Source organism: Larus michahellis, chromosome 24 (genome assembly GCF_964199755.1).
Source record: "Larus michahellis chromosome 24, bLarMic1.1, whole genome shotgun sequence".
Lineage (NCBI taxonomy): Eukaryota > Metazoa > Chordata > Aves > Charadriiformes > Laridae > Larus > Larus michahellis.
The window spans coordinates 2,085,239-2,111,634 of record NC_133919.1 but is presented as its reverse complement, the minus strand read 5'-3'; the positions used below and the strand labels follow the sequence as shown (position 1 = coordinate 2,111,634).

Below are 26,396 nucleotides of genomic sequence, written 5' to 3'. Positions count from 1 at the left end.
GTGAGTCTTATCAGCTCTTTGAAGGCCGGGCCTGCGTTATTGATTTCCTTGCCAGCGTTTGAGGCGTTCCATCGCAGGCTTGGCCGGCCTCCTGCCCCGCGGCAGGGAATTTATGGTCCGTCTCTTACAGGTCCCCCCGTCCCGCTCTCACTCATCCTCTCTTCTTTACACCTCTGCCGAACTCTTCCCTTCCATGAACTGCTGATTAACGGGCAATGGCTTGCTTGGTGGTTCGTTTTTTTTTTTTTTTCTCAGTCAGACGTTTTCCGAGAAGGAAGGAGCAGCCTAGCAGGCTGCCGGGGCGGTTCAGTGCGGTTTTAGGCTTTTTATCATCAGAAATAACTTACTGTCGACAAAACTCATGGAGGTCTAAGATCTGGGCTCCACCGGAGAGCGGTGGGATGCAAGTTCTCCTTTTATTCCCTTTTGGCGCTCGTGTTTGTTTGGTTTAAAACAGCGGCAGAATTCCCGCTTCGCGCTGTCGCCTCTGCTCTCCTCCGAAAACCGGGAAAAAAGCCACGGATGCGTGAAGAAAGCAAGAGGGGAAAAAAAAAAAACCCACAACCCACTTCTCCCATTTTTCAAGCTGCGCGGGCCGAGCATGGGAGGAGGTGAATAATTCATTACGCTGAACACGCACAAAGGAGGGAGCTTCTCTCTCCCCTTTTCCAGCAGCGGAACAAGTGAGCGGTGTTATCCCCGCTGCTCGTGGGAGGCTGCGGTCCCCGCTCCATCCCCACCCGGGGGGGACACCCGATGGAGAGGGGGGGACACCATCCCCGTCCCCGAGCACGCTGTGGGGATGGCGTTTAACGGGAGCAAATTCAAATCCAGACCCCTTTGCTGAGCGCTCAGCCCCAGGACAAGGGTTGGGCTTTTCCTCGGCGGGTTTTTAACGACCGCCCCCATCCTCCTCCCTGCGCATCCCACGGATGGAGCAGCAGCGGTTGAGATGCTGCCACGCCAGGGGACAGTCACCCACCTCTGTCCCCTCGGGGATGGCAGGGCCAGGAAGGCTCTGTACAGCCCCGGGAAGGTCTTACTGGAAGCCAAATGATTTTCTTCTCGTTTCCTCTTCTTTTGGGGTCGGGTTAAGGACCCGTGGCGGGGGGGATGATGCAGTTCTGGTACAAACTCTAAATTGATGTTCTGCTTCCTTCTGCAGGTCTCTTTGGGCTGTCTCCGGCGAAGCGTTCAGCAGCACGGCTCGGTGCTTTGAATAATTTCCACTCAAGAAAAAAAAAAAAAAAAAAAGAAAGAAAGAAAAAAAAAAAAAAAAGAGTTACTCAGCCAAAAACAGGAAACATATGGCCCAGGGCAGCGCCTCTGATTTGAGTACACCTGTTCTTATAATGAGCCCGGCAGCAGATATTAACTCCACTGCAACGCAGGCTCCGTGAAGCGAGGGATGGGCTGCAGCGAGCGTCTCCGGCTGCTGATCTCTCTCGCCTGCGTTTGGGGTACGTACCTTTCCCTCCCCGCCAAATACTCGCTTCGGCTTGTTTGGGTTTTTTTTTTTTTTGCAGGGGTAGATATTAAGAGTTTTAGAAATCGCGAGCTGTGTGCCGGGCACATATGGAGCGTAAATATTCCTGTAGAAGATAAACGGCTCGCGACTCCAAGCTGGATGCGTGGCGCATCCCTGATACGCTCCTGCGAGTGGGGCTGAGGGAGGAGGGAGTAAAAGACGATGGATGAGCAAAGATGGTGATGGACAAGGTGTAGCTGCAGCAGTGAAGCGCTCTACCCTCTGTTTTAATGGGGTATTAACAGCACCCAGGGAATAATTCCGTAGCAGATGCGAATTGGGGTGCTTGGGATGAAGGTCCTGGTCTGCCGTACTGGGATCAAGAGGTGCCGGTGGAATGGGAGACGGTTCCCAAGTAATAAAATGCACCTAAGGCGAGTGGAAAGGGACCGGCAGTGGGGCAAAGCCTGGTTTCTGGGTGCCCGAAGAGCCCTGGATGGTGTCCTGGGCTTGGTGGTGTCCTGGGGACGGCGGTCTCCTGGACACGTCGAGACCAGGGAGTGATGGACCCCCAGGGCTCCTGGGTCCTCTCCTCCCAGCCCATCGGCCGTTACGGGTGGCTGTTGTAAGATGGGGTTTGGTGGCCCGGAGCCAGCGCTGAAGTGCCCCCGAGCAGGGCAAAGGCGGCTGTGACTAATCCCAAACCTCCTCTCGGTGCCGGCCTGAGATCTGTACCCCTTCCCTGGGGACACCACGGAGCCCCAGGAGCCCTCTGCCACCGCATCTGGGTAATTACCCGCTGTAAACCGAAGGGCTCGGCCAGGAAACTGGGGACCTTGGCCGAGCTGGGGTTTCTCCTTGGCTCTGCTGGCTCACTCTGACTAGGATACCTTTAAAATCCCCCCCGGTGGTTTCTGCCCAGACACCGGAAGTCCCCCCGGCCCCATACCTGATGTTTGGGGCCTCTCCAGACCTAGAGCTGGGCCAGTGGGGGTCGCTCGCCTTCCTCCAGCCCCTCCAAACTGGGTTTCGGCTGGTTTCAGACAGCTTTCCATCCCTCCTCCCGCAGCCTTGCTCCGGCTGAGTCGTCTTCCCTGCAAAGGAGGGATGCTCCTCGCCCGGGGCGGAGGGGTTTTTTCTAAGGTGACGTCAAAAGGGCTTTTCCAGCTGGTAATTCATGAGGAGCCTGACCGCGGCAAGTCAAAAAAACCCATAAAAAATAAACGCACGTTGCTGAGAAAATATGGCATCCGCCTGCGCCCTGGGCTTTTACAGTAAATGCATCAGCAAAAGCCACGGGATGCGGCGGCGCAGGCAGGCAGGCGGCGGGGTTTCTGCGGGATGACGGCCGTGCCCGCCTGGCTGCTTCGATGCTGGCGAGACCAAGCCCTCAGGGACAGCCGAGAAACCGTTGTCCTTTGTGCCATGGAGATGGGGTGGGGGGGGCCAAAAATAAGCCATGGCATGGCTTGGGATGGCAGCGGGGAGAGCGTTTGCTGGGTGGTTTTTACTGGAACCATAGGAAGGAGAGGTGGAACTGGGCTCATCTGGGCCTCCCCTGCCCTGGTCTTCTGTGGTCTTCCCCCTGTTTTCTTTTTCCCCTCTGGGGTAAAGCCTTGCCCCGATGGAAAGAAGTCGGTAGGAAACATGGGGGTGAGACGGTGGGGTTCCTTCCATGCTGCCGCCGCCTGGCAGCAGCGATGAGCTGGCACCGCGCTATTTCCTACAAAAACAAACTTGTTTGCCCCAGGGCTGCGGGCAAATATGAATCACTGCCTTGTAGCCAAAGACGGGAAAAGATCTGGGGGGGGGAGAAGATCATCCCGCGTGCTCTCCAGGAAATCCCGGTGGTCGAGATGCTTTGGGGTGCGTGGGAGATGCTCGCACCCCTCTGCTTACGAGCACTTTTCCATGGGGCCACCAAGAAACCCACCTGGGACCACCTCAACGAGGAGAAGGACAACCTGGGGTTTACGCCTCCAGGAGGCTGCGCTTCCTGCAGTTTCTACAAGAAAAGTCCCACCGAAGGTTTCTGGAGCTGAGGAGCTTGAGGGAGGTGGGTGCACCCAACTGCAGGCGTTGGCCAAGGCCCACCAAGCATCGCTTCCCTCTGGAATGCCCTGGGGTCACCAGGACTTCTCCGGGCTGGTCCCACCACTGCCAGGACCCTTCTCCCAGGACCAGCATCTCCACCGGACTGGGACCGTGAGCCCTGCTGGAGGCAGCTCCGCTCCATGGGGTGATGTTTCGCTGCGCTGGCTGGTTTCATCGTGCCAACGGAAAGCCCAGGAGCCTTAAATCAGGATTTGGCCATTGCCCATGGTGGTACCCGATGCGGGAGGATGCTGAGGCTGATGCAAAGACTTCCCGGCCTTGCTCCGGGAAGGCAGGAGTGGGGATGAAGAGCAGAGGAAGACAATGCTTCCCCTCCGGCTCCTGAGCCCTCAACCTGCGTCCTCCGGGGTTAAGGATGTGGGGCTGGGGGTCGCTCCTTTGGTTCTGGGGACGGTGCTGTGGGGTGGGCGTGGGGCAGAGCTGGCACCAAGCAGCCCCGACGTGCAGCGGTGACTCTTGTTCCCACCTGCCAGCAATGGCTGGCGCAGGATGTGGTGGATAACCCGGCGCTCGAGCGCGCGGTTAGATAATCTCTTCAATTTTCCACCCCTTTATCTCACCCAACCCCAGACGTCCCCAGTCTGCAGATTACCGGCGTGGGTCCAACGCTGCATCCGGCTACCGCAGCTCTGCGGGCATCTGCCCTTCTCAGGCAGAGCCAGGATGGGGGGGGATGATGGTCTCTTGGAGCCCCCCTCCGTGTCTCAGCCCTTCTCTCCGCTCTCCTCCCAGGGATGTGCCGCGGGGCCAGGGAGACGGTGCTGGGCACCCTGGGGAAGGCGACGAGATTGCGGATCCCTCCGGATCTCCGTAACCTCACCCAGCACTTCGGGGCAGCCGTCTGGAAGCGGGACACGGAGGACCCGCAGAGGAAGCTGGTCCTGCTCAAGTACCTGGACGGCAACTACACCAACTACATGCCGGGACGAGCTCGCTTCCACATGGTGGACTTCTCCCTGGAGATCCTGAACACCAGCCGGGAGGACAGGCAGCTCCACGAGTACATCGTCAGCAACGGGCCGGAGGAGAAAGTCTGGCAGATCCAGCTGGAGGTGTACGGTGAGACCCGCCGCTCTGGGAGGACTGGGATGGGAGGTGGGTGGTGGTCGAGGAGGGTGGGAGATACCCACCCTGATGTCAAGGTGAAGTAGTGAGTCCAGGACCTTCTTGCAGCCCCATCTGGGTACCCCCAGGAGCTTTTGGGTTCCTGCATACCACGTCCCTCTCCAATGCATTCGCAGTGGGGCTGGGCCAGACCGGTTCTTCCCCATCTCCCAGGGATTTAGGAGAACCAGCAGGATTTCCCAGGCAGGGGCCAAGGCGACGTTTGCATCCTCCTCAGACGCAAACCTTTGTCCCCTCTCTCCAGAACCGGTGTCCCATGCCAGCATCCAGGTCCTCGGCCGGGCCTCGGCCAACGGCAGCTGCACCATCACCCTCAACTGCACGGCGGAGCGAGGGGACAACGTCTCCTACAGCTGGGGCAGCTGGGACACCAGCACCCTGGGACTCTGCTCCCACAATGGCAGCCTCCTGCACCTCTCCTACCCCCTGCAGAACACCAGCATCGCCTGTGCCTGCACGGCCAGCAACCCCGTCAGCCGCCGGGTCGTCACCTTCAACTCCTCCAAGTGCAGCTACGAGCAAGGGGGTAAGTTCCCAGTTGCCCACCCGGCTCTTTCCAGCCTCTCAGTCCCCACTCGTGCTTTGCAGGAGAAGTTTTTGCGCTGCTTTAGGCAGCCTCAAAGGAGCCTTGGGCAAGGAAAGCGGCTGCTGTGTCACCTGCTGAGGGTCGCCCAGTCCTTCCAGTCAACTCCGGCCATGGAGCCATCAGTCCCACCTGCTTCCCTGGCCACTGCGCTCCAGCGCCCTGGGCTCGTTTTAAACGTGCATCATTTATACGACGTCTGGTTTGGGGAGGAGGAAAACCTCAGTGACAACTTCCCCTCCGCAGGCTCTTGGGGGCCAAAGTCACGGTCTCTCTCGCCGGGGTTTTCTAGCACGCCCTCGTGACGTGGGGGACTTTCGCCGGGGCTGGGTGGCGTGGTGGCCGCCCCTCTCCCTAGGGACCTGGAGGAGAAGTCACACCTCTGCTGGGGCTCTCGCCGTGAGCCCTGCTGAGAAAATATCCCCACGGGGGAAAAAAAAAGGTCAGGACTCTTGCTTAAGAAAGGGAGATGCTGAAATGAGATGCTCCGGGGGGAGGAGTTTGAGCTTGTTTCTCACCCCCTTGCCCCCAGAGCTCCTTGCACCCTGCGACACCCCCGCGTGGTGGCACCGTTAGTGGTCCAGGAGCGGGGCCACAGCGGTGGGAGCCCGGCTGGAGCCGCAGAGCTGCGTCCCAGGGTCCCTTTCTCACCCACCTGCGATGCCAAGGCATCGAACAACCGCCCTGCAGGCCTCCAGAAAGCCACCAGAGAACTTTTGAGGTTTTTATCTGGCCCCCATCTGGCCCCCAGCAGGTTTTTCTCAGGCTGCGGCAGAAGAGAGCTCTGCTCGAGAGAGGCGTTTCCTGCCCTTTATTTCCTGTTCTGCCGACATTATCAGCCCCAAGTTAGGTGATGAGATGGAGAAAGGTTTTAGCAGCCCGTTGGGCTCAGCTCTGGGTGACTCGGGGCCCCAGGGCTGGTGGCTGACACCCTCCCCTCTCTGACCCCCCCCCTTCCCAGACGGCGCCGGGCTGAGGACGGAGCATCTCGTGCTGATGGTGGTGGTCCCCGTCGCCGCCGTGGTGATGCTCACCGGAGGCTTCATGGCTGCCCATTTGCCCATGGCCGTTGGTGAGTGCCCCAAGGGGAGGGGGTTGGGTGGTCCACAGGTGGGGTAAACGTTGCGGGGGAGACAGAAGGTGCCCCCAGCCAGCCCCAGAGGAATGGGCCGAGGGGCTCTTCCCCATGAGCAACCTCGTCTTAGGGGTTTTGCTCCTTGGGAAGGAGCAAAATGTGTTTTTCTTGAAGCAAAATGTGTTTTTCTTGAAGCAAAATGTGTTTTCTTGAAGAAAACCAGCTTAAAAACGTGGCTTTTCTTTCTTGAAGCAAAATGTGTTTTCTTGAAGGAAACCAGCTTAAAAAAAAAAAAAAAAAAAAAAAAAAAAAAAGGGAGAGAGAAAGAAATGTACCTGCACGTGATCTCCAACGCTTTACCCTGATGACGATGACGGGCTCCTGAGGTCATATTGCATGGCGTCACGGGGAACCGAGCGATCCCAGCCCAAATTAGAGCGAGCATCGTCTCTCCCAGGCAGGATGCGGCCTGGAAAGCGCCGGCGTCCCACCCTGGTCCCCTCACAGGTGACTTTTCTTGTCCCCCTGCAGCCGTCCGGGAGCAGCAGCACCCGCCGCTGGTTGAGGAAAACGCGGTGCACACCATCTACTCCCAAGTGCAGCGGGTGGAGGTGAGCCATGACCAGCACCCCCCAGGGGGGACAAACCCTCCTTTAATGGTGGAAACGCTGCTGCCCAGAGAAGCTGTGGCTGCCCCGTCCCTGGAGGGGTTCAAGGCCAGGTTGGACGGGGCTTGGAGCCACCTGGGCTGGTGGGAGGTGTCCCTGCCCAGGGCAGGGAGGCGATGCGATGATCTTTAGGGTCCCTTCCCACCCGAACCATTCCATGGTTCTATGGATGCTCCTGGACCCCGAGCGCTGCAGCTGGAGGGGAACATGGGCACGACCCTGCTGGGGTTTCTTGGGTGGGGGTCTCAGACGGCAGCAGCCCCCCCCCAAAGCCCTGGGTGGCACCTGGGTGCCTCCTGGCTGGTCTGCAGCACCCTCCGTGATGGGTTTCGGCCAGTGGGTGTCAACCCAGCCCCGCGGCTGGCGAGGGAGAGGGGGAAATTGGGGCTGGGGGGGGGGACTGGGGTGGCCGTGGGCTCCCCGGCTTCGCTCATCCCTGCCGTTCCAGGAGTCGGCCTGACCGCTGGGCATTTGGGAATCGCTGCAGCTTCCCCGGCATCCCAGGGTGGCTTTGGGGACAGACCCTGTGGTTTCCCCCCGCCCCCGCCCCGCGTCCTGCTCAGCACAAACGGGGGCAGAGGGTGGAGATGGGGGGGGTCCCTGTGTGATGGAGGGTGGCGAGCTGCCAGCAGCTGCCCTTCCTCCCCTCCCCACGCAGAAGCAGAAAGTGGCCCCCGTCGCCGAGCACCCCTCCTGCACCACCATCTACGCTGCAGCCACCGGCTTGCCCCCGGACACGGCCCCGTCCCCCCGCGCAGCCCCCCGGCCCCCGCGCAGCCCCCCGACAGACCCCCCCAGCCAGCAGGGCTGCCCGTCCCTCTCACAGGTAAGACTGGCTGCCCCCCCCCTTCCAAGGGCATCACCCCGGCTGGGCATCGCCGTGGGGCAACACATGGACCCCCCCCTCCAACTTGGGCACCTCGCTGACCCCTTTGCCCCCCTACTTTTTGCTTCAGAGCCCCGACAAGGAGCCCACGACGGTTTATGCCAGCGTGATGATGCCCGTGGCCTGAGCATCTCCGGCACCCCCTCTTGCTCGTTGGGCACCCGCCTCCACCTTCCCGGCTGGAAAACACCCAGCTCATCCCTGGGGAATTGGGGGGAAAACGCCTCCGGCATGGGCTGACCCCCCCCCCCCCACCGCAGCCGAGCTGGGGCTGCCCCGATGGCTGCGGGATGGCGGGGCTGAAGCAAGGCAAGGACGTCCCCGTACCGCGGCGAAGGGCGGCCGGGAAGACGCTGGAGCACCGGGAAAGGGCGGGGGGGCTCTGGATACGACCCCGCAGGGAGCATCGGCGCCTCGGGAGGGAAGGCACCGCGGAGCAGCACTGGGAAGCGTGGCCGCAGCCGGTTTGCGCCCCGAACTCATCCCTGCCCCATGGATTTTCACCCCACAGCCTCATCCTCCGGCCCCGGCTTCACTAGAGGGAGCCCCCGGCTCGTGGCAGCCGGTGACACCAGTGACACCGCAGCGTGGCGGGGGGGGGGAACATCACAAGTGATATATATATATATTTTTTTTTTTTCTTTCAACCTCTGCCCTGCAAGCGGTTACGAAACAGGCCGCTTTGGGCTGAAGCGATGAAGAAAAGTTTTCGCAAACCCTTGGCGGCCGAGCCCTGCCCGGCGCCCATCGGCCCCCCCATCCTGCACCGGGGAGCCGGGGGGGGAAGCACCCGCGTCCCACTGCACTTTTCCATCCCCCTCCTTTCCCACCTCCGACTCCGGGAACAGGCGAGGATCTTCCAGGTGGATTATTTAAAGCCGGATTTCTGGCTGAGAGAAGAGGGGGGGGCGGGGGGCAGCCCCTGGATGTGGCTTGGCCACCCTCTGCCAGCACCTCTCGGCTTCCCTGCGGGAACACCCGGCCTGGGAATGCTGGAAGTGGCCTGACGGGGACACCAGGGCTGGAAAATCCTTCCAACCTGCCCGCCCCCCCCCGGTCTGAGCTGTTTTATAACCCCGACATAACTCAGTCGGTACGGCAGGCCCGACCTCGCGCGCTGCTGCTAAGGGAAGGGAAAATAAATTTGTAGGGAAGCCTTTTGGAAAAGTTGGCTGGAGGAATGTGTCAGAGGCTGGATCAGGCTTTGGCGTCGGGGGGTGGGGGGAGGCGGGGAGAAGAGAAACCGCTGTTTGTGCACCTCCTCAGCTTCCCTCTTTCGTTACAATGGAAAATTATCTGAGCTGCTTTCTTGGAAAAGTCTGCCGGCAAAGCAACCGCTTCCCCCGGGAGCAGGGGCAGCTCCAGGGACGGGCAAGGTCACGCTCGCCCTCCTGCCCCTGAAACGGTGTAAAAAAAAACCCCCAGATTCCGTGCCTGGCACTTGGTGCGGGATGGAGCCCGGTGGTACCTCGCAGGACGATGGGACGCACTGGGATGGGTGTACCCCGAGGTCCCAGCCTGCCCCACGGCCGCGAGGGGACCTCGAGTGCCCAGGACGGGGAAGGGGGCATGGAAAAAGGTGAATTGCAGAGGAGCATCGAGCCGGGATGCCGCAGCCCCCCCTTGCTCCCAGGGGGTGATCAGAGGAGGTAAAGGGCGTTAGGGGGTGGCTCATCCTCCTCGTCGTCTCTTTGTGACACTCATTTTACCCTCCCTCGCCAGGGTGTTGCGAAAGAGAGGGGCTGGTTTTAGCCCTTCGGGGGCTACCGAATCCAGCAGCTCAGTTCAGCTTTTGTTTGGTCTTGAGCTTCTGCTTTGGGATTGAGCAACGGTGACAGTCATAGAATGGCATGGTGCGAGTTGGGAGGGACCGTAAAGATCATCTCATCCCCCCGCTCCCTGCCCTGGGCAGGGACACCTCCCACCAGCCCAGGTTGCTCCAAGCCCTGTCCAACCTGGCCTTGAACCCCTCCAGGGATGGGGCAGCCACAGCTTCTCTGGGCAACCTGGGCCAGGGGCTCACCCCCCTCACAGCCAAGAATTTCTTCCCAATATCCAATCTAAATCTCCCCTCCTTCAGTGTGAAACCCTTCCCCCTCGTCCCATGGCTCCCCTCCCTGCTCCAGAGTCCCTCCCCAGCTTTCCTGGAGCCCCTTTAGGCACTGGGAGGATGCTCTCCCTGTACCAACGCATCCCATCGCTCACCAGCACGGTGTCGGGGCGGCCCTGGAAGGCAACAGCAGCCCCCGCTCCATCGCTGGGGTAGAGGAACCGGGGCTATTTTAAAGCCTGACATCCTCGGCTGGGGCCAGCACGCTTCCTCCACCTGAATTTCAGTATGACGCCGGCATCACGCTACTTTCCAGAATCAGCTGAAATTATGGAAGCGGCTGCTTTCCTTGTGGTTGTCATTTGACTGCCCCATCCAGGGGGAGCATTTGGATCTCGGCATCCTTAGAATCACGGAATCCTAGAATCGCTGAGATTGGAAGGGACCTGTCAGATCATCGAGTCCAACCATCACCCTAACCCTGACAAAAACCATCACTAAACCATATTTCGAAGCACCACGTCTGCCCGGCTTTTAAATCCCTCCAGGGATGGTGCCTCCACCACTGCCCTGGGCAGCCTCTTCCAATCCTTGACAACCCTTTTGGTGAAGACATTTTTTCCAATATCCATCCTAAACTTCCCCTGGCGCAACTTGAGGCCGTTTCCTCTTGTCCCGTCGCCTGTTCCTTGGGGGAAGAGCCCGAGCCCCCCTGGCTACCCCCTCCTTTCAGGGAGCTGCAGAGAGCGAGAAGGTCTCCCCTCAGCCCCCTTTTCTCCAGGCTGAACACCCCCAGCTCCCTCAGCCGCTCCTCACCAGACTTGTGCTCCAGACCCCTCACCAGCTCCGTTGCCCTTCTCTGGACTCGCTCCAGCACCTCAGTGTCTTTTTTTGGGGTGAGGGGCCCAAAACTGGACACAGCCCTGGAGGTGGGGCCTCACCAGTGCCGAGTTCAGGGGGACCATCACTGCCCCAGTCCTGCTGGCCACACTGTTCCTGACACAGGCCAGGGTGCTGTTGGCCTTCTTGGCCACCTGGGCACACTGCTGGCTCGTATTTAGCCACCAGTCGACCAACACCCCCAACGTTCTTTCCAAAGGATGCGCCGGTGACGTTGGTCCCAGGCGCTGACACCCCGATGGTCCCCATGATACCCCTTATTTAGGGCTGGTTTCCATGGAGGAGCTGGGACACTGGTCACACACGGCCACAATGATGCTCTTTGCCCCGGCCGCCACACTCGTTTTTGCTTAGAAATGGAGTTTTGCAGCTCGTGTTTTCACTGTGGGGTTGTGTGCGCACGTGAGATATTTCTCCTTGTCCTACCCAGGGAGACCTTCCAGCCCATTCCAGTCCCTCAACGGGCTCCAGGAAAGCTGGGGAGGGACTCTGGAGCAGGGAGGGGAGCCATGGGACGAGGGGGAAGGGTTTTCCACTGGAAGAGGGGAGACTGAGATGAGATGTGAGGCAGAAATTCTTGGCTGTGAGGGGGGTGAGCCCCTGGCGCAGGTTGCCCAGAGAAGCTGTGGCTGCCCCATCCCTGGAGGGGTTCAAGGCCAGGTTGGACGGGGCTTGGAGCCACCTGGGCTGGTGGGAGGTGTCCCTGCCCAGGGCAGGGGGGGGAACTGGGTGATCTTTAAGGTCCCTTCCCACCCAAACCATTCTCTGACTCTACCCCTTCTAGTGCCAGTCTGGCAGCAGCCCCCGTGATGTGGAACCAGCCATTGGATGGGGCACGGACAGTTCTCTCCACCCATCCGTGCGTGGGAGGGAATGGTACACATGACTCCGTAGCAAGTTTCCTCTTCTCACCACGACTTGTCGCAGATGCCGGCTGCAGAGAGCCGCTCTCCGGGCATCCATGGACGTGCTTTGGTGCCTGCCGCTCGCCCTCCTCCTCCTCCACCGAGCAGGTAAGCGCGAGGTGCTCCTTTTCCCTCGGTGGTGGAAGGGAAGGAGCCCATGGGGGGCTCGGGGGGGGGTGGTTTAGGGACTCCCCGAAGAGCGGGGACAGGGCTGGCATGTGCGGGATGAGCGGTGCAGCCCCACGGGGATGGACTTTATCCCCAGGACGTCGGGCAAACCGGGGTGCGAGGTGCCCAGCGTGACCCGGCGCTGGCCTCTCGCTCTCCTGTGGTTCCCCCTCTCTGCTGATGAGTGAATGCATCGGGTCTCAGCTCCAGCCCGGGCTCCAGCCAGCTCGTTGACACACATTTGCCGTCCTGCGCCGGGCTCAGTATCTGCTGCCCCATGCGTTGCCTTTGAGTTTTTCCGTGCCACGGTTTCATTGGCGGGTATTTTGGTGCTGTCTGGAGACCAGGAGATGTCTTCTGCCACTTTTCAGGCGACGGGAAGCGGGCAGAGGCAGAGGCTCTGGGGCCCTTCGAGTTTATCTCCCCGGCCAGTTTTCCTTCCCTGCCATCGGAGATGTCTGTTGGCGGTGTCCCGGAGACGTCCCTTTGGGGCTCAGGAATGGCGAGCCCCGGGTAGAGGTGGCAGCCTCGGGGTCCAGCTGCCCGGCCGAGCCAGGATCCATCCCCTTGGCAGGAACAGGGGGAAAAACCCCTCCGTCCCCAGCCCATACTGGTCAGCACTGATTTTCAAAATGGAAATAAGCAAAAAAAGGGGGAAATGCTTTCTTCCTTCTCAGGAAAGGGGAGAGGCAGCTGCACATTTGGGGAAGAAGCCATCTGTTTTCTTGCGTGCTCGTGTTGGCCTTTCGGTCTGGAGATGAGAGGAAACCTGCCTGACATTTGAGTCCTTGCAATTTCAGTTTGCTCCTCAAGGCTCTGCCCCTTTCCCACTTTTTCCCCTTTTCCCTTCCCCTTTCAGGTGGGAAGCAGCGTGGGGTGTCCTGTAGCCACAGGGGAACCTGGAACGAGCCCTTTGGGGGATGCGAAAGCACCGGTCCTCCTGCGGGCCCTCAGCCCAGAGCCTCAGAGGCAATTAGTTCGTTTAAAATAAAACGGAATCTCTGAATTCCTGCAATCACCCTGAGACGGGGGGGTTTCTCAGTGCTCTCCGCATCCAGGGTCGGTGACCCAGTGCCTGTCCTCGTCCCCAGGGATGTCCCAGAGGGTTTTGGTGATGTGGCAACGTGCGCTGGCAGCCCAGGAACCCCCCGCACCCCGGGCTGCATCCCCAGCAGCGTGGGCGAGGGGAGGGATTCTGCCCCTCTGTCCCTCTCTGTGGTGCCTCCAGCTCTGGAGCCCTCAGCACAAGGACACGGAGCTGTCGGAGCGGGGCCGGAGGAGGCCCCGGAGATGCTGGGAGGGCTGCAGCCCCTCTACTGTGGGGACAGGCTGAGAGAGCTGGGGGGGTTCAGCCTGGAGAAGAGAAGGCTCCGCGGAGACCTCGGAGCCCCTTCCAGTCCCTCAAGGGGCTCCAGGAAAGCTGGGGAGGGACTCTGGAGCAGGGAGGGGAGCCATGGGATGAGGGGGAAGGGTTTGCCACTGGAAGAGGGGAGATTGAGATGAGATATCGGGAAGAAATTCTTGGCTGTGAGGGGGGTGAGCCCCTGGCCCAGGTTGCCCAGAGAAGCTGTGGCTGCCCCATCCCTGGAGGGGTTCACGGCCAACGGGGTTTGCAGCAACGTGGGCTGGCGGGAGGTGTCCCTGCCCAGGGCAGGGGGTGGAACCGGGTGATCTTTAAGGTCCCTCCCAGCCCAAACCATTTCTCTGATTCTCTCCCCAGCATGTGCCAGTGACCCGGTAGAAGTGGTGGGGGCCGTGGGCAGGTCCATCACCTTCTTTCTCCAGAGCATGGACACCACCACAGCCTGGAGCTTTCACAGTGAAGTCATAGTGACTGTGAAATTTGGCAATCCTCCCGAAGTCACGTTTTTTGACGACAACTACAAGTCGCGCTTGGCCTTCCCCAAGAATGGCAGCTCCCTCACCATCTCCCAGCTGAGGCTGGACGATGCTGGGACCTACACCGCGAAGCGCAAGGGGGCAAAAACCTCCTTCGCCTTACGTGTGTACAGTAAGTGCCTTTTAGTAGTGGTGGGTTGGGTTTTTTTCACCGTTTTCGGGAGGGTCGGGGATTTCCTGACAGCCCCCGGCTTCCCACCACAGGGGAGCTGGCGGTGCCGACGGTAACCTGCGTGGCACAGAACTGCTCGGCCAACGGCTGCCGCTACACCCTGCGCTGCACCGCGTCCAGCTCCGGCTCTGGCAACGTCTCCTACGTCTGGAGCGCGGGGGGGTGGCCGCTGAGTGAGGGGCCCACGGTGCTGGTGGAGGAGTCAGCCCTGGAGGAGCTGCCGCTCACGTGCGTGGCACGAAACCCCGTCAGCAGCCGCAACGCCACAGTCATCTCACCCGCTGCCCTCTGCGCAGGTAAAAGGCACGGAAAGACATAGAATCATGGAATGGTTTGGGTGGGAAGGGACCTTGAGGATCATCTCGTTCCACCCCCCTGCCCTGGGCAGGGACACCTCCCACCAGCCTAGGTTGCTCCAAGCCCCGTCCAACCTGGCCTCAAACCCCTCCAGGGATGGGGCAGCCACAGCTTCTCTGGGCAACCTGCGCCAGGGGCTCACCCCCCTCACAGCCAAGAATTCCTTCCTCACATCTCATCTCAGTCTCCCCTCTTCCAGTGGAAAACCCTTCCCCTCATCCCAGGGCTCCCCTCCCTGCTCCAGAGTCCCTCCCCAGCTTTCCTGGAGCCCCTTGAGGGACTGGAAGGGGCTCCGAGGTCTCCGCGGAGCCTTCTCTTCTCCAGGCTGAACCCCCCCAGCTCTCTCAGCCTGTCCCCACAGCAGAGGGGCTCCAGCCCTCCCGGCATCTCCGTGTTGCAATTTAACCCCAGCCAACAACTGGGACCACGCACCGCCTTTCACTGGCCACCACCGTTTCTCCCCCATAAGGGTGGGGAGAAAAGGAGGAGAAAGGGAACAAGAGGGAGAAAAAGAGGAGAAAGGGAAAAAAAAATCCTCATGGTTTGAGGTAGAGGCAGTTTAATAGAACAATAATGGAAAAGGAAAATAACAGTAGTAATAATAATAATAATAACGGTAAGAGAATATACGAGACACAAGTCCCTCACTGCCCAGTGAATTGGTTTCCTGGCCTGACCTGAGCAGCGATTGCGGATTTAATCCCCCTCCCAGCCAACCCCATTTATATGTCGAGCATGAAGTCTGTGGTATAGAATATTCCCTCGGTCAGCTTGTCCGTCTCTGCTCCTTCCCAGCTTCTATGGGAAGCTGAAAAAAGTCCTTGAATAGTAGAAACATCGCTTAGCAACAACTAAAACAATATGCATTGCCGACATCCCTTTCGTACCCGAGCTGAAAACGCAGCAAACACCAGAAAGCAAATTATCTCAGGTGAAACCAGGTCAGGAGGGTGTGGGGACGGGTGGTGGGGGTGGGTCGTATCCTGCTCCCGCTGGCTCCAGCTTTACCCCGAGCTGTGCCTCGGCGTGCAAAGAGAGGAACGCGGACCCGCAGCAGGGGCACTTACCTCTCTCCCTGTTCTCTCCCCTTGCCGCGCCGCCCGTGCCACCAAGAAAACACAACCCGCCCTCCTACCACCGGTGAGCTGCCGAACCGCCCGTCCCCGCTCTTCCCTGTCTGAGTGTGCCCGAACTCACTAACAGCCCCAGGCCACCCCGGGCCCCCCCGCCGGGGCAGGGGGAGGTGGGGAGCTTGAGGCCAGCATGGTCCGTCTCCTCCCAAAAAAGAGCCCGGGGGGGCATATCCAGGCTTTCTGGGCATCCATGTGCTCTTAGCATCCGTGTGCTGCCTTTGTCACCTGGGGAAGTTGGGAAGGTGGGGTCCAGGTTTTGAGATTGTTCCCCCCTAAAAGTCCCAACTTGGGATGGGAGCATCGAATCGATGAGCGTAACCCGAGAGGCAAAGCCAGGGAGGGGCTGGAGGCGGGAGCCTGGCTCCACGTCCACCTGCTGCCCCCAGCCCACGTGGGGCTTCCCCCCCCCTCCCCACAAAAAAAAAGCCACCCGTGAGGTCCCTGGAGCTCAAAGGGACATCGGCGGGGGCGGCCGCAGCCATGGAAGGGCTGGGGTGGGATTCTCCCAGCCGTCGCTCTGTCTGCAAAGCCGCTCGTCCTCGTGCAACGCGTCGCCTCTGTTTGTGTTGGACCCTGTCGGGGTGAAATCAGGGTCCCCGTGAAGCGGGAAAGGGCTCAGCGGGGCGTCGGAGCGGAGACGTGGCCCTTCCCCCCGCCCCCCGCCCTGACTCCGATGCTGGGAAGAGGCAGCTACGTTTTGGGATGTTGTTACCGGACCTTCTTCTCTTTCAAGGCGCCTACTCCGGCAGCCAGGCTGGAATCGTGGCTGCATGCATGGCGGGAGCCGTGGTGCTCGTGGCAGCGCTTGTCTTCTTGATCTACTGTAAATGCAAAGGTGAGCGGCGTCCCCACCGCGGGCAACCAGCCCAGTGGGAGACGGGACCTGGGAGGGGACACAGGAGCCAGCCCTGGGGTCTGGGCACCCGGGGAGGGGCTGTGGTAGCCAGAGCTGGGGATGCTGCGGTGGCCACTTTGGCCATCACCGCTGACGGGAGCCCCCGTGTCGCTTCTCCCCCAGGCTGGAGCGTCTTCCGTTTGCCCGCAGCTGAGGCCATGAGCACAGGTAGGACTTTGGGGGCTCCCCCAGGCATTTCCCTCCCTCCCCGCCCCGACTTTTTTCCCGAAGGGGAACAACCTGGTCGCATTTAAGATCAGGAGGGAAATCATCCACCGCCGGGGGCTGGGTGGCGGAGCGTACCCCGGCTGGCAGGACCCCCCGCCTCCCCGTGCCCCCCACCCTGCGCACGTGGAGGCGAGTGGAAGGGGACGAGCCCAGGCGACGTCGTGGTGGCTGAAGCCTTGCTCCCCCCCAGTCTTCCGCTGGAAAACTTCGTGCCCGCCCACCAAGAAGGAGCCGGGAGCGCAGCCATAAGACCCCCAGCACGAGGAGGGGCTGCCAGCCCCATGGCCAGAAATATCCCCCTGCGGCACCACACGCGGCTCCAGCCACCGCTGCTGGGGGTCGCTGCCTGAACCCGCCGCCGCCGGCCCTTGGGGACAGAGATGTGAAGCTCCTGGAGCAGCGGGATGGTGGCACCAGGAGTGAAGGACCCCCGTCGGCATCGCTTCGGGATCGGCTCCGCAAAACTCAGGGGTCCAGGGTGCGAATCCAGCCGAGAAAGAGCAGAGACCCCCGAAGCAGTCCCGTCTCCTCTCCCTCCATTCAGGGCCATTCTGTGCTGGGCCGTGCTGGGCCCGTCACTGCCACAACCGCGCCAGTGCTCAGCGGACAACTGCCCGACTTCTTAAATTTTTTTTTTTACGTCTCTGTTTTGTTGTTTCCATTATCTGAAATAAAGCTGATGCGAATGGGGGAATTCCTGCCTCCTGTTTTGCATTCGCCCCTGCCTGAGCGGGATGTCGGGGACGCAGCCAAGCACCAGGACCACGGGCTCCTCCCGGCCGGTGATTCGGATCCAGTTCTCCCATTGGGAATCACGGGCAAAACCTCTCCCCGAAGCCATCCTCTCCGCACGGGCTGACGCGGCTGTTCCTCTGCGGGGCTGGCAGCAGCGCTTCTACTGAGAGGCACGGAAATTTTGACCCAAAACCCGGGATTATGAAGGATTTACATCCTCTCTCCCCTCCTCTGTTTGACGAGCCAAAGAACGAGTTGCCAGTAACGCTTGCCACGATGGTGGCGACACGGGAAGGAGAGACAAATGCATATCGCCCTCCAAAAGCTGCCGACAGTCTTGTATTTAAATACATTTTTTTTTAAAAAAAGCTGATTTTCACTAGCAAGTCCCTTCAACTGCTGTTCTTTCAGCTGGAAGCGAGTGTCCCCGCTCCCGCCATGGCCGGGAGGGACAGCGGGATGAGAAGCGATGCTCAACCTCCACCCGGGGGGGAGCAGCTCCCGGGGGCTGCTGGGTGCCAGGAGCATCCCGGGGGACCCACCACGGCCCCTTCCCGGCTGCTCCCTCACTGACCTTCCTCCTCTCTTCCCCCTGCAGAGCCCGGAGCAGAGTACATGACGGTGTACGCCCAAGTTGGCCCCTACCAGCAGGTGAGTTCGTGTGGGCTGAGCCCTCGGCACCGGGAAGTCCCTGCACGGGATGGGGATGGCCCCGGGGGCCACATGGTGGGGACGGTGGGGAAGGAGGGCAGCTGGACACCCCCCGGCTTCATGAATCGCTTCCTCCTGGAAGCCCGAAGGGGGATGTGCCAATGCTGGGGCTGGCCCAGGAGGATCCAGCACGGCCACGGTCACCTGCCTGCACTTCCCGGTGCATCCCCAGCATCCCGATCCCACCAAACTTGGCTCCTTTGCCTCGCCCAGGCTTTGAGGTCCCTTTGCCAGCTCCGGAAATGCTTTTAAAAACCTTTTTCACCAGAGTTTCTCCAGCGCAGAGCTACACAGCCCAAAGAAGATGCTGTCCACCAATGAGGAGACCTCCCAAACCATCTACTCCACCATCCAGGCTACAGCCCAGGTGAGTTGATGCCCGTGGCCACCACCCCCAGGGGGGCTCCAGCCCCAAGCAAGGCGATGGGCAAGACCCCGGAGCAAGGGGCGCCGACAGATGGGTCTTCACTTGGGTTTTCTTGGGGTCTGGAGCTTCCAACCAAGCCTGTGGGTCCCCTCTTTTTTGCCGACGGGAGGGATCGGCTCCCGCAAACCCAAGCAAAGCTTTTGTCCCTTTGCGATTGCAGACGGACGATGAGAAGATGGGCAACAGCGCGCCAGGGTGCCAGGAGCAGGCTGAGAAAACCATCTGCTCCTCGGCGGGGAAGCCGGAACGCCTGGAAGAGCCCCGGCACGGCTCCGCTGCGCCCATGAACCTGCTCTGAGCGTGGTGCTCCTCTCCGCCCGGCTCAGCATCCCCCCGCTTCCCTCCCATCACTGCTGCCTCCGATGCCAGCCGCGGTGCCCGGCCATCCATCTGCAAACGCCGTGGAGACGGGAGGAATAAGTGCCCTGGAAGCTCCGGCTCGCCTGGCACAGGAGCTTTGCCTGGGTTTGGGGATCCACGTGGGGTTTGGGCTCCTTTTTCTGCCCTCTCTGAGCAGACCGAGGGACATGGACCAAAACGGTGGCTGCGAACCCAGCGCAAGGACGTGAGCTGATGCTCCTGGGATTCACCCGGCAGCCCCCACAGTGCGGAGCCGTGGGATTAGAGGATGGGAAAACTTGAGGAGCCTCTTAAAGCCCTTTTTAATATTTTTTTTTTTTAACTTTTTTTTCCTTTTGGCTGTACTTTTAAACTTGGCAAACACTTCGTTGGGTTGCTAAACCCCAAGAGAAAGCAAAAATAACACTTGGTGGCTGAAAGCCGGATCTGGAACCACAGGTGCCTTTGCCCAAGCCCACCCCCCAGGCGGCTGCGGTTTCGGTGGAGGCTCCTTCCTCAGCGCTCACAGCTCCTGGGCCTCATGGGGACCTTCCAAACCCCACAGCACCCTGCTCAGCACCGTTTTGGGCTGTGAACGAGCTGCCTGCAGTCCCCTGAGGTGCTGCAGGATGGTGCCGGGGTCCATGGGCAGGAGGTGGTGGCCCAGGCTTGGGACACCAAGCTGTGTTGGCACGCTGGAGGGAAGGAATGCCATCCAGAGGGACCTGGCCAGGCTGGAGAGGTGGGTCCGTGCCAACCTCATGAGGTTCAACCAGGCCGAGTGTAAGGTCCTGCACCTGGGTCACGGCAATCCCAGCACAAACAGAGCTTGGGCGGAGAATGGCTGGAGAGCAGCCCTGAGGAGAAGGACCTGGGGGCGCTGCTGGATGAGAAGCTCAACAGCAACGTGCGCTGGCAGCCCAGAACCCCCCACAGCCTGGGCTGCCTCAAAAGAAGCGTGGGCAGGGGGGCGAGGGGGGGATTCTGCCCCTCTGCTCCGCTCTGTGAGACCCCACCTGGAGCCCTGCATCCAGCTCTGGAGCCCTCAGCACAAGAAGGACACGGAGCTGTTGGAGCGGGGCCGGAGGAGGCCCCGGAGATGCTGGGAGGGCTGGAGCCCCTCTGCTGTGGGGACAGGCTGAGAGAGCTGGGGGGGTTCAGCCTGGAGAAGAGAAGGCTCCGCGGAGACCTTGGAGCCCCTTCCAGTCCCTCAAGGGGCTCCGGGAAAGCTGGGGAGGGACTCTGGAGCAGGGAGGGGAGCCATGGGACAAGGGGGAAGGGTTTCACACTGCAAGAGGGGAGATTGAGATGAGATATTGGGAAGAAATTCTTGGCTGTGAGGGGGGTGAGCCCCTGGCGCAGGTTGCCCAGAGAAGCTGTGGCTGCCCCATCCCTGGAGGGGTTCAAGGCCAGGTTGGACGGGGCTTGGAGCAACCTGGGCTGGTGGGAGGTGTCCCTGCCCAGGGCAGGGGGGGGATGAGATGATCTTTAAGGTCCCTTCCCACCCAAACTGTTCTGTGATTCTATGAAAACAGGACAAGGAAGGTGGCTGGTGCCGTTCTGCTCCGCTCCTTCGATGTGTTTGTATACGAGCTCTGGTTCTTGGGCGAAACATTTGTACATCAAGCGCTGTGTCTGCGGAATTTTGGTGGCTTCCCAGAGGAAGAGCATCTCTCCGAGCCCCACGGGATGCAGGGATGCTGCACAGCGTGGTACCGCCTGCATCCCGCCGGGATGCGTGTCCTGCAGCAGCTTCCCCTCCCCAGAGCTGGGACTTAGGGGGACCTGGGTGCCCAGCGAGGGGGATGTGGGGCACATCCCCACCCTCGCCGCTTCCCAAACCCGTCTCAAGCGAAACCCCCACATTGGCATCAATTTTCCGGTGCCGCCGGACAGACAGACGCCTCCCGCGCTGGGAAACCCCCTCCCATGCCGCTTCCCCCTGCTCTTTGTCTCGTCTGTGCCGATAGTAAATTATTCAGGGATGAAACCGGAGATTTCTTTGAAGTGCCTGGCACAGGAGAGCCCTCTAGGAGCTGCTGGAATAAAAATGCAAGGCACATCCGAGCTCAATTTCTGTCTGCATATTATTTGGGGTGAAAACAGGCCATTGTTGACGAGCCCGCGGAGTAATTTGTTTGTTCTCTGGGTTTTCACGGTATGTGCCAGGCTTGTTTTTTGAGTTCCTCGAATTCACGCTGAATTAAAATACGTACCTTGGCGGGTCGCGCGTTTTGACCAAGGGACTTGTCCGCGTGGCGCCACATCTGGCCTTGTCACCGCGATCTCCAGCCGGGACAGGGTTTAAGCCAGTGGTGGTGGCACCAGGGACCGGTCCCAGGGGAGCTGGGACAGTGACGGAGCATCACCTCCTCCTTCGCCCACGCCGAGGGCTGACGGGGCTCCATCCCTGACCCCAGAAGTGACCCCCCAGCCCCCCCCCGGGGATGATTTCTGGCCATTAATCACCCCGATTTCAGTGCCAACACCTTTGGGCAGGCAGGAAGCCGTTGGTGGGGCAGAAAGGGGAAGGAAGCCATTGCGAGCGGGGGGAGCGGCGGGGGGCTCGGTGGGGCAGAGGAGGATGGAGGCGCGAGGCGTGGGGACGGGCTGGCTCTGCCTCGCCGTGCTCTGCTCTGCAGCTGGTGAGTGGGGCTCGGGGGGGGGGACAGCGTTGGGTGTGGGGGGCTCCCCCCATCTCTGGGGCTGGAGGAGGAGGAGGAGGAGGAGAAGGAGGAGGAGGAAGGGGTGGTGTGAAGGCAGCAGGCACGATGCCTTCCCAGGGCACCCCCCCACAGCAGGGCAGGATGCTCACCCAGGCATTTTGGGGGGGGGGGGCAAGACTCAGGGCGCCACGTTATTGCTTGGCGTGGGTCTGGTGTGTGCGTGGAGGCGGGGATGGGGGTTTTCTGGGCTCCCCCAGCACCGTGTGGCAAAACCCCGGGCTCCCCCGGCTCCTGCCCAGCCCTTTGCTGGCCAAGCGGCCAGGATGCTCGTTGCCCTCCCAGGCCCTTTTCTGGAGCTGGGAGGCGGGGGGGGTCACTTTGGTCGGGGACCCCCATTTCGCCACCCCCACAGCACCCACCCACGCGGGCACCGCTGCTGCTTGCCCAACCTCCGGCGGGGCTGCGTCACGGTGGCGTGTGGCCACGCGTGACACCCAACGAGCCCTCGCCGTGGTCTCCCCGGCATCCGCCATGGCGCTGCCACAGCCCCCGTTAGCACTTTCTTCGTTAGCTGGGGGGGGGTGGGGTGGGAGGGGGGGGATGTTTGTCATGCAAGAGGGTGTCAGGATGTGGGGCGACTGCTGTGCTGTTCCCACCAGCCCCACACCCCCGTCCCACGTCACCTGGGGCTGGAGGGATGTGGGTTTGCCATTTCTCGCCCCCGACTTGCTGCGGTGCAGGATGCCGGGGGGGGCCATTGCAGCCCCCAGCTCTGCAACTCTGTTCCTGAGCCTCGGGAGGGGGGGCAGTTTGGTTTGGGGGGGCGTTATCGTGAATTAATCACCCCCGTGCCCAGCTCTCGACCTCCAAGACGAGGAGCCAGGGCATCAAAGCAGCACCCAGCACCATGATGTCCCGGCGCCGACAGGAGCCCCCACCACAAACGCTGGGGACGTGGACACGCTGACGACGTGGCCAACGGCCACCCCGACCCTTCCTTGGACTGGGGACCCTGTCACCACCCCCCTGGCCACGCGAGCGGGCACCGCGGGGAACAAAACCCGTGAGTCCCAACGGAGAAAGGAAGAGGTGGTGGAGCGGGGCTGGGAGGCCCCGGAGATGCTGGGAGGGCTGGAGCCCCTCTGCTGTGGGGACAGGCTGAGAGAGCTGGGGGGGTTCAGCCTGGAGAAGAGAAGGCTCCGGGGAGACCTTGGAGCCCCTTCCAGTCCCTCAAGGGGTTCCAGGAAAGCTGGGGAGGGACTCTGGAGCAGGGAGGGGAGCCATGGGATGAGGGGGAAGGGTTTTCCACTGGAAGAGGGGAGATTGAGATGAGATGTGAGGAAGGAATTCTTGGCTGTGAGGGGGGTGAGCCCCTGGCCCAGGTTGCCCAGAGAAGCTGTGGCTGCCCCATCCCTGGAGGGGTTCAAGGCCAGGTTGGACAAGGCTTGGGGCAACCTGGGCTGGTGGGAGGTGTCCCTGCCCAGGGCGGGTGGAATGACCTTCCAGGTCCCTTCCAACCCAAACCATTCTATGAGACGCCGTTTGGGGATATCCCACCATCCTGGAGGGTCCTGCGTCCCTAAAGACCCTCCAGTGCCTGCCCCTCCGCTCCCCCCCCCACTTCCAGCCACCATTGCGGTTGCGTCCCCACATCTCCTCTCTCTCCCCATAGAAAACACCTCGGCTGTTCCCGTCAGGTACTGGTCCCCCACCATTTTTGTGGTGGTGGCTCTGCTCGTGCTCTTCTTCGCCTACCGGCGGACCAAGGAGGAAGGTGAGCTCCCCCCCAGCCCCCCCAGCGCAGCAGCATCCCCCCCCCCGTGGGGCGCTGGGTGAGCAGGGAAGGCTGACGGCCGCCCCAGCCCACATCCTCCGAGTGTTGTTAAACGCTGCAAAACATCAGTTATTCTGGTGCAGCTCGATGAGGGGGGGGGTGTGTCTGGCTTCATGCTGGGGGCGGGGGGACAGGCAGGATCAGGCCCTCACACCCGCCACAGGCTTGTCCCCACAAACCCCTTTGGCCACGGTGTGGCCCCATGAGGTGTCCCCCCGCCCCCACCCCGTCTTCCCTCAGCTCTTGCTTTCAAACTTGAACCCAAAACTTCCTTTTCTGCTCAATTTTTGCCTCCCCGGGTGCCAGCTCTGCCCTCCCCCCCTCCGCTTTCCCCTTCCCTGCTCTGACACGAATCTGGTGCTCCAGGATTTTCTTCCTCCTGCAAACCCCAAAGCTCCCCCCCACCATCCCTCCCCCCACCATCCGCCTGGGGATCTTCTGGGATCTTCTGGGAATCTTACTGGGATCTTTTTGCCCCTGTGACACCCGCGTCTGCCCTGGCCCGCAGGGAGCCGAGACCAAGCCGCCCCCGCCAGTGACTCTTCAGGTGGGACGTGGGGTCACCCCAAAACCCCCGAGGCCGGGGGGTGACTCGTTACGCCATCCTGAGACGGTGTAACGCTCATCCCGGCGCCGCGATTCACATCCCGGCTCGTTGCCTTGCAGATTTGGGAGCCCTGGACCACCTCCCCACCCACGACACCACCGCCATAATCCCCGCTGCCCAGGTGAGCCCGGCGGATGGGGATCCTCCGGCTGGCGGCGCCTGAGCTGGGGGGGGTTCGGGGGGGTGGTGGGGGGGAAGAATTGCTTCGCTTTGGGCAAGCCCCAGCCCGTGCCTCAGTTTCCCCATCCACCAGCATGGTGGGACGCAGCGCGGGGGGGGTCGCTGAGGATGCTCCCCACGCAGCCGCTGCTTCTCTCGCAGGAGGAGAGGAAGGGGCCGGAGCCCCCCCCAGCCCCGCCGCACACCGAGACCACCTTCTGCGAGCCGGACCCCCCCCCGCCCCAGGTACGTCACCCCAATTCACTGAGCCTGGCTTGGGGGGCGGGGTGTGTGGGGGGGCGACCAGCTGGGCCCCAGCCCATGTGGGTCCCTCTGGAGGGTTCATAGCCCCCCCGCCCCCGGCACCTAATTTTGCTTCTCCCCAGCCCGACACCCCCCCAGCCCCCAGTGGGCCCCCCTGCTCCGGGGAGCCCGGGGCCGACTGAGGGGTCTCGGGGGAGCCCGGTGGCTTCCAGCCACCCCCAGGGAGCACGAGGCCACCCTCGAGGGACGACGTGGGGACCGAGCGGGGACGATGCTCCCGGCTGGGGGACGCGAGCGTCGCACGTGGCCTCGGCCCTTCCCATGGATGCTGGAGCGCGTGCCCAAATCCCGGTGGGAATTGGGACCCGCCTGTGTCGTGCGTGTGCCACGCGTGTGCAAGGACAGGGGCTCAGGGTGGCTGTGCCGGGCGCAGCCGAGCCAATAAAGCAGGATTTCACCCCAAAACCACTGGACTTTTCTCCAGCGGGGCGGGCAGCCCCCCCCCGACCCGGCCCAGCCGTCACTTTTTCCCCCGTGGCGTGGAAGGGCGCAAGGGCAGCCGGTGGCCGGCCCACGCCGAGAGCGCCGGGGGCTGAGTTTCTTGCGCTGCTCAGTTCCTCCCGCAGGTGACAAAAACCACAGAAGACTGAAATAACACCCCCCACCCCCCCACACACACACCCCCCCCCCCCTCGCCCCCAGCAGCTCCTCAGATGACTGTTGAACTCATGACGGGGGAAAAGATGGGGGCTGGAAACGAACACCCCCGCGTGCCACCGTGGGCAACGTGCCCTGGGAGAAGCAAGAATGGCCCTGGGGAAACGAGGAGCCTGGGGTGGGGGGGCACCCTGAGATTGGCGGGGGGGGCCAGCGACCCCCCCGACACCCTCCGTGCATGCGCTGTGCGGCTCCTGCCCCCGCTGCTGGGGCCAGCCCCGCAGTGGCCCTGACCTGCCTCAGTTTCCCTCGCTCTGTTCCCCCCACCCACACTTGTGAGGTGCACGGGGGGCGGGGGGGGCGGGAACGGGACAGAGTGGGGGCCCCAGGGGTGAGATGGGGGGAGAAAAGGTGCAAAAGCCAAAGGAAAAGCCGACGCTGGGTCCCGGTGAATCAACGCTGCCATTGCTGCAGTGGGGGGGGCCCCCCGCAAGCCCTGGGGGGGTTGCAGGTGGGTGCTGGGGGGGGTTGAAGGTGCCGGCACATCTGCCACCCGGGCTGTGGCAGCGAGGTGACCGCAGGCAGGAGCCCGGGGGGTGGCGGGGGGGGCTGTAGGCTGGGAGCAGCTCCACAGCCCTCCGGGAGCTGTTCCATGGGGGGGTTGGGTCTCGCTCCCCCCGCAAAAAGCCCTACAAACCCCAAACCCTCGGTCCTCAACCCCCGGATCTTTGGCCCCCATCAACTCCAAACCCTGGACCCCTAAACCCCAACCCCTTGGCCCCACAGACCCCAACCCCTTGGCTCCATAAAGCCCAAAACGTTGGCCCCCCAGACCCCAAATCTTTGGCCCCTTTAACCACGAACCCTTGGCCCTCAAGACTCCAAACCCTTGGCCCCATAAACTCCAAACCCTTGGCCCCACAAACTCCAAACCCTTGGCCCCATAAACTCCAAGCACTTTGTCCCACAGACCCCACATCCTTTGCCCTCAACACCCCAAGCCTTGGTCCCATAGACCCCAAACCCTCCAACCCCAAGCCCTTGGCCCTCCTCAACCCTTGGCCCTATAAACCCCAAACATTTGGCCCCCTCAAATCTCAAATCCTTGAGCCCCGTAACCCCCAAACCTTTGACACCTCGAACTCCAAACCCTTGGTCCTCAACCCCCAGACCTTTGGTCCCCACCAACTCCAAACCCTGGACCCCTAAACCCCAACTCCTTGGCCCTACAAGCCCCAAACCCTTGGCCCTCTAAACCCCAAACCCTTGGCCCCACAAAGCCCACGTCCTTGGCCCCGTAAACTCCAAGCACTTTGTCCCATAGACCCCAAATCCTTGGCCCCTCCAACCCCAAGCCCTTGGCTCCCCTC

The 26,396-nt window shown here is 61.6% G+C and overlaps 3 protein-coding genes across 6 annotated transcripts; all 3 read left to right on the top strand.

Moving 5' to 3' along the window:
- Positions 1–819: 819 nt before the first annotated feature.
- On the top strand, positions 820–9,111 carry LOC141734529 (signaling lymphocytic activation molecule-like). Its single transcript, XM_074566382.1, has 7 exons — positions 820–1,460; positions 4,316–4,642; positions 4,953–5,234; positions 6,253–6,363; positions 6,898–6,977; positions 7,693–7,860; positions 7,991–9,111. The coding sequence occupies exons 1-7, from the start codon at positions 1,409–1,411 to the stop codon at positions 8,045–8,047; spliced, it is 1,077 nt and encodes a 358-aa protein (XP_074422483.1). The 5' UTR covers positions 820–1,408; the 3' UTR covers positions 8,048–9,111.
- A 2,576-nt stretch (positions 9,112–11,687) lies between these two features.
- Positions 11,688–20,906, top strand: LOC141734724 (SLAM family member 7-like). Of its 3 annotated transcripts, XM_074566823.1 has the most exons (9): positions 11,688–11,883; positions 13,664–13,954; positions 14,047–14,310; positions 15,485–15,511; positions 16,238–16,339; positions 16,523–16,567; positions 17,961–18,013; positions 18,342–18,440; positions 18,661–18,926. In XM_074566823.1, exons 1-9 carry the CDS (start codon positions 11,832–11,834, stop codon positions 18,796–18,798), a joined length of 1,071 nt encoding a protein of 356 aa, XP_074422924.1. In that variant the 5' UTR covers positions 11,688–11,831; the 3' UTR covers positions 18,799–18,926. The 3 variants fall into 3 exon arrangements, with proteins under 3 accessions (XP_074422924.1, XP_074422925.1, XP_074422926.1); XM_074566824.1 differs by lacking the exon at positions 15,485–15,511 and having other exon boundaries at positions 18,661–20,906; XM_074566825.1 differs by lacking the exons at positions 17,961–18,013; positions 18,342–18,440; positions 18,661–18,926 and adding an exon at positions 16,818–17,321.
- Positions 20,907–21,412: 506 nt separating this feature from the next.
- On the top strand, positions 21,413–24,829 carry LOC141734737 (uncharacterized). Of its 2 annotated transcripts, XM_074566848.1 has the most exons (7): positions 21,413–21,484; positions 22,362–22,568; positions 23,178–23,279; positions 23,848–23,886; positions 24,006–24,067; positions 24,268–24,351; positions 24,492–24,829. In XM_074566848.1, the coding sequence occupies exons 1-7, from the start codon at positions 21,424–21,426 to the stop codon at positions 24,549–24,551; spliced, it is 615 nt and encodes a 204-aa protein (XP_074422949.1). In that variant the 5' UTR covers positions 21,413–21,423; the 3' UTR covers positions 24,552–24,829. The 2 variants fall into 2 exon arrangements, with proteins under 2 accessions (XP_074422949.1, XP_074422950.1); XM_074566849.1 differs by lacking the exon at positions 23,848–23,886 and having other exon boundaries at positions 24,492–24,760.
- The last annotated feature ends 1,567 nt before the right edge of the window (positions 24,830–26,396 follow it).